The sequence below is a fragment of the Ursus maritimus genome, unplaced genomic scaffold (genome assembly GCF_017311325.1).
Source record: "Ursus maritimus isolate PB19 unplaced genomic scaffold, ASM1731132v1 scaffold_19, whole genome shotgun sequence".
Classification (NCBI taxonomy): Eukaryota; Metazoa; Chordata; class Mammalia; order Carnivora; family Ursidae; genus Ursus; species Ursus maritimus.
The window spans coordinates 24,175,292-24,183,487 of NW_024424341.1; the positions used below are offsets into that span (position 1 = coordinate 24,175,292).

The following is an 8,196-nucleotide window of genomic DNA, read 5'->3' on the forward strand; positions in this document are numbered from 1 at the left end:
CCAGGCTAATGTTATTTTCATCACCTTGATTTCTTAAAACGTGATTTCCCTTACAAACCTTTACTTACTTGACTGGAGTAGACAGAAAGCACTAATCAGAGACACCAAAATAATTCAGCTTCTCCAACCTTGCCCATGCCTGCCAAAATTATTTTTGGAATTATTAAAATGTTTTCAAAAATGAAAAAAATTCCACTAAGTTTTTTAAAACTGCCTGTACTATGAAACATTTCTTTTAAAATACTGCTTTTTTCACTGCTTATTTTAAATTTCAAAGGTGACATCTCTAAAAATAAAATTTTCAACTACAAAAAAGCAGTCTACCAATTCCTGTTTTTGTATGCAACATATAAAACTGAGATTGATATGTTTTGTCCCATTTTTTTCAACTCCTCCCTCCTAAGGTTCTGTGTTAACCCTCTAGATAAACTTAGTAAAGGTTAAGGGATTGCTGTATGTTGAACAGTATTTTGATGGTAGCATTTAGTACACACTTTAGTAAGAGCTAATATCAAAACTTGCACATTTATTATTTTATTGACATTTTGAGGCAATTGGAGAGGAAAGGAGAGCAATAGACTAAGATATTCTAACAAGATAAATGGTTTTTTTCCAATAACTTTACAAAGCTTATTTGACTGAAACTTTGACAAAGCTTCTGCCCCAGAAGAAAAGAGCTAGGGTGCTGTGGTCATTTTGGCTTAGCATCTTGGCTTTTTTGTGTCTGTAGTCTTTGGGATATTGAAGAGACGCTTCAAGAAATACAGCTGCAGGATTCCAGAAAGAACAATAACAAGGCTCTGAGCTGTCGACCACCAGTTCACATAGTTATAGTTTGATTGGAGAAGGAAAAAGTCAGCCATTTTCCTCATGCGGGCAAAGTTGTAGTATCGCCACATGTGAAAGATATTGTTCTGCACCTTCCGTGTACTCTCCTGTGGGACAGAAAATGAAATGAAAAGAGGGTCCTCCCTACCTCCCATCTAGTCTCACCTGGGTGCTCACAAGCACTAATCTATGTGGAAGTTGAGTAACTTATAATTTTATGATATGTAGTAAGTTGGTTATTGTAGTTGTTAGTAAAGCTGGTTTTGCTGTATATGAAGAAAAGGTCTGGACTTTAGTTTAAAAAGACATAATTTTATAATGAAAAATTTCAGTGCTGAAACTACAAAGCTCTTTCCGAGTATCTCTAGATTTAGGCATGTACTCCATACGTCATTGTGTTCTGGTGATGTCTTCTGTTCTTTGTATATGGTAGAAGACAAGGGCCTGCAAACTTCTTATTAAAGAACCAGATAGTAAATATTTTAGGCTTTGCAGGCAATACAGTCTCTGTTGCAACTACTGAACTCTGCTATTGTTAGCACAAAAGCAGCCATATGTGATTGTCAATTGAGCATAGCTGTGTTTCAGTGAAACTTCATTTACAGAAACAGGCAGTGGGCTTTTGTGCATTGAAAAATACTATCAAGAAAGTGAAAAGACATCCCACAGAATGGAGAAAATGTCTGCAAATCACTTATCTGATAAGGGACTTATATCCAGAATATATAAAAAACTTATAACTCAACAATAAAAAGACCACCCAATTTTAAAACAGATAAAGGATTTGAATAGACAGTTCTCCAAAGAAGATACACAAATAGCCAAAAAACATGAAAAGATGCTCAATGTCCTTAGCCATTAGGGAGACAGAACTCAAAACCACAAGATATAACACCACACCCACTAGGATGGCTATAGTAAAAGAGACAGTGGCATATTGGCAAGTATGTGGAGAAATTGAAACCATCAGATACTGCTGATGGGAGTGTAAAATGGTTTAGCCACTGGAAAACAGCAGTTACTCACAAAGTTAAACAGAGTTACCATATGACCCACCAGATTATGCCACTTCTTGGTATACAGAAATGAAAACATGTTCACACAAAAACTTCAAATGTTCGTAGCCGCATTATTCTTTTTTTTTTTTTTAAAGATTTTATTTATTTATTCGACAGAGAGAGAGAGACAGCCAGCGAGAGAGGGAACACAAGCAGGGGGAGTGGGAGAGGAAGAAGCAGGCTCATAGCGGAGGAGCCTGATGTGGGGCTCGATCCCAGAACGCCGGGATCACGCCCTGAGCCGAAGGCAGACGCTTAACCGCTGTGCCACCCAGGCGCCCCTACCGCATTATTCTTAATAGCCAAAAAGTGGACAACCCAAATGTCTATCAGCTGTTGAGTGGATAAGCAAAATGTGGTAGATTCATACAAGAGAATATTAGCCATCCATAAAAGGGAATGAAGTACTAATACATGGTACAATGTGGATCAACCTTGAGAACGCGCTAAGTGAGAGGAGCCAGAAACAAAGGTCACGTTGTATGATTCCACTCATACAATGTACAGAATAGGCAAATTTATAGAAACAAAGTTGATTAGTGAATGATTGCCCAGGACTGGGAGAGGATGGGGAAAGATGAGTGACTGATGGGTATGGAGTTCTTTTTGGGGTGATGAAACTGTTGTGGAATTAGATGCGATAGTAGCAGGACCTTGGGAATATACTAAAGCCCACAGAATTATACATTTTAAAATGGTGAATTCTATCTTAATTAAAAAGACAAACAGGCAGTGGGGCAGATTTGGTCTGTGTGGCAGTTTGCCAACTCCTGGTATAAAACCAGTGAGTAATTTCAAGAGCTCCAAGTCCTAAAAATTAAAGGTTTCAGATCCCTGTGCCTCTTTGGTTTTTCCCCACATGAGCTCTCACTCAGATGATATTACTTATTTCCAAGGATGTTTCCACAATGTTTCTCCCTCAAAATAGTTACCTCAATTGCATCCACAGTATCATTCAGTTGTTTTCTTTCATTCTTCTGTTTGTGGTCCATCTCAGGTCCCTCATAGAAGACTCCAAAATTGAGGTACACTTGCACAGAACCAAAGTGATTTTGCTGATTTTTTAGACAAAGCTGATAAAAACCTGTAGGAATCCCTAGATCATTACCAAATCTTGGTCTCCACCCTTTGTTGATCTACCACCCTCTAGATTTCCCTGGAGATACATGTTTACCAGTGTTAAAGGTGCTACTGTAGCTCCTTCTTTTCACTTAGGAAGTAGAAAGATCCAATTTTTGATGTGGAAGACCTTACATGATCTTCCATGAAACTTATTTTACTAAGTACCAGTTACAATATTGTGTTTTGCCAAATACTAGTAACTTAGTTCTATAAATTAGTAAATTTGTAAGTAAATTTATTAAGTTAGTTCTATACTAGATGGAAAACAATGTTTTCTCCATCTTTTTCAATTTCTGTTTCTCACATCTCTTATTGAAATTCTTCTGCGTAACAAAATGAATTGAAATTAAGAGCATGGTGTTTTCCTGCTTCTTGTACACCATTAGAGCTGGGGGATACCATCTTGAACTTGAAACAGAAAAAAATTGATGTGTTGAATGAAAGAAGCTATCCTGCTGGATGGAGTAACTTCTGCAAGGCGGTTTGTACAGGAATTGATGGTTTAGGGTATGTACTGGTGCTGGTTCTTAACTGGGGTCGGCATCCTTTGTGTGTGTGTGGGAGCGGGGAGGAGGGGGATTAGAAAGGTGTGGCAGAGTATTTGATTGTCAAAATGATTGGAAGGCACTACTGGCATGTAGGGGCCAAAGATGCTAAATATCCTAGTATGCTGAGTATCCTGTGCTGCACAATGAAGGATTGTTTTATGCCCCGTCATATACCCGGCTGGTAGAGAGGGCAATTGAAACTGATCCCATGCTGGGGGTGCCTGGGTGGTTCAGTTGCTTAAGCATCTGCCTTCAGTTTGGGTCATGATCCTGGGGCCCTCGGATCCAGCCTCATGTGGGGCTCCCTGCTCGGTGAGGAGTCTGCTTCTCCCTCTCCCTCTCCCTCTGCGCCTCCCCACTTGTGAGCTTGCTCACGTGTGCGTGTGTGCTCTCGCTTGCTCTCTCAGAAAAAACAAACAAAAACCCAAAAACCTGACCCATGTTGTGCAAGGTGGGGACAGACTCGATCTGGCTGTAGAGATTTTCTGGTGATTGGGGAAGTGCTTGGTTGTGGAATGTGAATATATTCATGGCTATGCGTTTCCTTTTGTTCTGGGTCTGCTGTTTAGTAACTGCCTCAAGTCTTCTGATAACTAGAAAGAAATGCTATCCTATAATAAATGTGTTAATTGGAATTCTGTATTATAAATGGGTCTATTTTGGCCACTTTCTCATAACCTGATCAGTTGGAGACAATGAGATAAAATTGAGCTTCTGGACCCTGGAGTTAGTCATGTGGAGACCCTGCCCCGAATCTGCCAGTGGACAGCCTGTTACTTAATGTCCTCTGCCGCCTGCAGTCTCCAGTAAAGATTTGATGTTGGTGTTGAAGGCTAGTTTTTGGTGTTGAAGGCTGTTTAGTACTCCCTACTGTTTGTTCATCCCTGTGTGAAAAAGCCAGAGCTAAAGGTCTCAGTTACTTGAGTAATTTCAGTACTTACTCATTATTGACCCAGTTTCAAAGAAATGTATGATTATTACAGTAACTGTGGTGATGAAAACAGACCTGTCTCTTTGGTAGAGAAGTTTATCTGGCCTCGAACATTCTGAGAGGAGTCTATGAGGAAACCCTGTGGGGTATGTGCAGTAGCAGCAACATGTCGGTCATGTGACATTCCCAGTGTCCGCTGTACCTGCCAAGACACATTAAAGAGGGAGAAAAGCCCCTGCCACATCATCAGAAAGCTAGCTAAGTGCTAAGATTGACATTCCTGATCATCAGCACAGAGGTTCTCAATCAGGGATGGTACTTCCCAATCGTCCCTGCCAGTTTGGATTGAGAAAACAGAGGGTTGGCGGATGGGTAGGAAGAGACAGCAATGTTGAACATCTTGCCACGTTAGAAACGGTACTGCAAGACAAAGAATTGCCCAAAATGCCAGTAACACTCCTGTTAAGAAGACCTGTCTCAGAATGTACATCTGGTATGTATCAATTGATAATGTATGTTTTTGGCTGTAGAGTTCTTGATTGAACTTGCTTGGTTTTGACTTCCCTCATGGTGTCCCAGACTTGGGCTTAACTTGCTGCTTGACAGCAAATAAATAAGGCATTCAGCAGGCACTTTTCCTCAAGCTGGGTCTTGATAAGCCCAGGCTACAGTGAGCTTACTAGTAGCTACTATTCTGTTATAAATTCAGAGATAAGGCTCTGATAAGCTAACTTAAATAAGTTTGATTTACAGTGCAATGGAATAAGATCAGTATAGTTTATTACTATGGAAACAAAATTTAGAAAGTTAACAGGCTCCTAAGATAAAGAACGAAGGAAATTAACAGGCTCTGACTTTACTATTGAGTTCACCATCCTTGGGCACTGTGGTGTTAAGACCACAGGATGGATAAGTGTACTTGGACTATAAACAGGCAACTTGAAAATATTTACCTTCCCGAAGAAACAGAGGTCTGGCCAAATAGAGAGACCTTGAGCCAGTGATTTCGTAGCTTGCCAGAATTACCCCTTAAAGTGGGAGAGTAAATGTTGCTCCCCCAATCCATAAACTGAAGCATCTTCCTTTGAAATCTCAGGGTCTGTTGCCAAAGTTCATGTAGGTTTTCATTCGACTTTGTACCATATCCATAAAACTTGATTTATTATTTTAAAAAATAAATTTTCTTGCCTCTCATCTCCAAATCTTGAGTTACTATATGATTACCTCTCCAGGAAGAGGTAGTCTGTTTGTCTCATGGCTTTGAGCACACCTCCATTGCCCCCAGTTTGAGAAGTCAAGCCATATGTTTTAGTGATTATTCATCCATCAAGAGTTTCCATCTAAATGCAGGTCCATTTCCTTAACAGTTATGGAATCACAGCATGATAAAGACAACCAGAATCTTGTATTTTAATAAAACCTGACCCACTATACTAAAGGAAACAAACAAAAAAACAAGTCCCCAGTATGGCCAGAGGGGCCGATGTACTCACCTCGTAACTGAAATAGAAGTATCCAGTCTGGTGGGCAAATTGCCAGAAGCATTCTGTGCCTCCTGGAGGGATCATGATGGCAAAGTCAGATCGATCTGCTCCATTGAAGAGCAGCTGGTCCCCAGAGCCACTAAGGGGTTCTGTCTTCTGGTTCTTAGCAGAAGTCACTAGGTTCAGAACCACCAGTCCAGCCCCAAAGAGCAAAGGGAACATGCTGCTTTCTGGAGACTCCTCTGCAGGTGAACTGCTTGTAGTCTAGTGAAACCAAGTAGTTTAGACAACTGCTAAGGTAATCATTAACTTACAAGTCACACTTAGGCCAGTTTCAGGGCCACACGTGGATATTCCATAATAGAACTGGCATGATAACCCCATGCTTGGCTCACAGAAAGAATTTTTTTACCTCAAAAACTCAGTGGCTTACCAAACCTACATCATGGGTGCTAGATAGAACCTACTCCAGAAGAGGTATTTCTGTCCTTCCTTTGGGTTATCATTTTTCAGTTCTTCTTGGGAATGTACATTGGGTAAGTTTATTTACAACCATTGGAATATACGGACAGAGTTTGCCTGGAGAGATTTGTTTCTCCTATTCATATCAAATTGCTAGATGATACCTATTGCTCCAATAAGATACGTAGGGCAAACCTGTTTCAACAGAATATTTTCTGCTCAGTGCTAGATCTCAGCCAAAAGCACAGCATGGAAGTGTGTGCAAAAATTTTAATGAACAAATAAAGTGAGCAAGAGGCGGTAGTCAAACTCTACCGATAATCCTCATTCTACTTTCCCCCTGACTGATACATTCTTCTAAAGCTATCCAAAAACCCACTTAAAGACTGTTTATATTGTTCAAACCCTCAATCTTTCCTCTTTTATTTGTGACTTCTTCAGCAGTCACAGCGGGGGCAAAGGCTCATTGAACACCCACTGACTTCACGGCTGGCATTGAGCTAAGAGATTTATTTGCTTCCTGTTCTCACAACAGCCCTGGGAGGGAGGTACCATCACCTACTGCCTTAGAGATGAGGAAATGGACATTCAGAGATTCCTGTGGCCAGCTCCCTGTCCCTGAAGCACAGCTGGTGCAGCTGGGGCCCTGAGTGGGTCTCACACTCCTACCTATCAGGACAGTGTTTCTGTCAGTCTCTGAGCACTGACAGTGCCTAAATGTTTTGATTTCAGCCATAATCTTAAAAAAACAAAACAACATTAGCACCTTCTAAGCAGGTATTGCTTCAGAATTCATTGCATTGACTCCGAAGTGGTAATCCCTTAAGTGTCAAAAGCTAATAAGCAAAGAACAGACTTCATAATTGTATTCAGTTCTAGCGAAGGCCATGTGACATCACAGTGCTCTGCAGGCAGTGGCTCTGCAGCAGTCTTGCTAAGGTGAAAGTGGGAGAGACTGGGATCACTTCCCAACCCACAAGCATCTCCACCCACATCTTATCAGTGCTACAGTCCCAACACTACCCGTGTCATAAGCGTGACTTAGATTCAGCAAAACAATCATCAGTTCTTAGTACTTATTGTAGTTCTACAGAAGCTGTAGGCATAGTTTTATGTTTGTACACACTTCAGGAATGCTATAATAAAAATACCCCTGAAGTTATGTTAAAAAGTATTAATGGACTTACGTGTTTCTCAATTTGAGAAACACTGATAAAGGCTATTCTGCCTCCTTAAATGTATCACAGTGTCACTCTTCTAGAGAGCGTATGTAGTCTAATAATGTTAGAGTGGAAGAGATAAAAGCTCCTGGATCCTAACCCTGTTTAGAGGAAGCCCACAACTAGCTGCAACCAGATTGAGAGGGATCTGGGTCTCACCTTTTCACTGTAGCTTCATTTGGGGTTAACTGATAGAAAAACGGTAGTACCAAATCCCAAAACATGTAAATAGATAATAAAGCTGTACAGAGTTTCTAACTTGTACCTACAGGATGAATTTTAAAACTGTAGCATTTCTTTACACCTTACCTTTCACTCACTCAAAAGTAAAGGGGGAATTTTGTTTCAAAAATATGTTATATGAGGGTACGGACAAATTAAGAGGACACTCCCACATTTCTGTTCGACATGGCTTTCAAGGACTAAAACATCCAATACAGTCTGACATCAGCTTCTTAACATAGTCAACATGGTTCAGCAGAGCTTGTTCAACATTTTGCTACCTCCAACTGCTCATACATGCTGTGCTGGAATTAAATAGCT

General features: G+C 40.5%; 1 protein-coding gene across 1 annotated transcript; it reads right to left on the bottom strand.

Annotated features, from left to right (window-relative positions):
- Positions 1–48: 48 nt before the first annotated feature.
- On the bottom strand, positions 49–8,117 carry TMED6 (transmembrane p24 trafficking protein 6). The gene is made up of 4 exons (XM_008702409.2): positions 5,981–8,117; positions 4,563–4,689; positions 2,819–2,970; positions 49–935 (listed from the first exon to the last, which is right to left on the bottom strand). Exons 1-4 carry the CDS (start codon positions 6,191–6,193, stop codon positions 702–704), a joined length of 726 nt encoding a protein of 241 aa, XP_008700631.1. The 5' UTR covers positions 6,194–8,117; the 3' UTR covers positions 49–701.
- Positions 8,118–8,196: the final 79 nt, after the last annotated feature.

What these genes read in the sequence shown, in the direction of transcription:
- TMED6 (XM_008702409.2), bottom strand. Translation starts at nt 6,193, where the DNA reads ATGTTCCCTTTGCTCTTTGGGGCTGGACTGGTGGTTCTGAACCTAGTG. An exon ending in ACTTCTATTTCAGTTACGAG is followed by an intron (nt 4,690 to 5,980) that starts GTGAGTACATCG and finishes GTGTCTTGGCAG; the next exon opens with GTACAGCGGACACTGGGAAT. An exon ending in ATACTGTGGATGCAATTGAG is followed by an intron (nt 936 to 2,818) that starts GTAACTATTTTG and finishes TCTGTCCCACAG; the next exon opens with GAGAGTACACGGAAGGTGCA.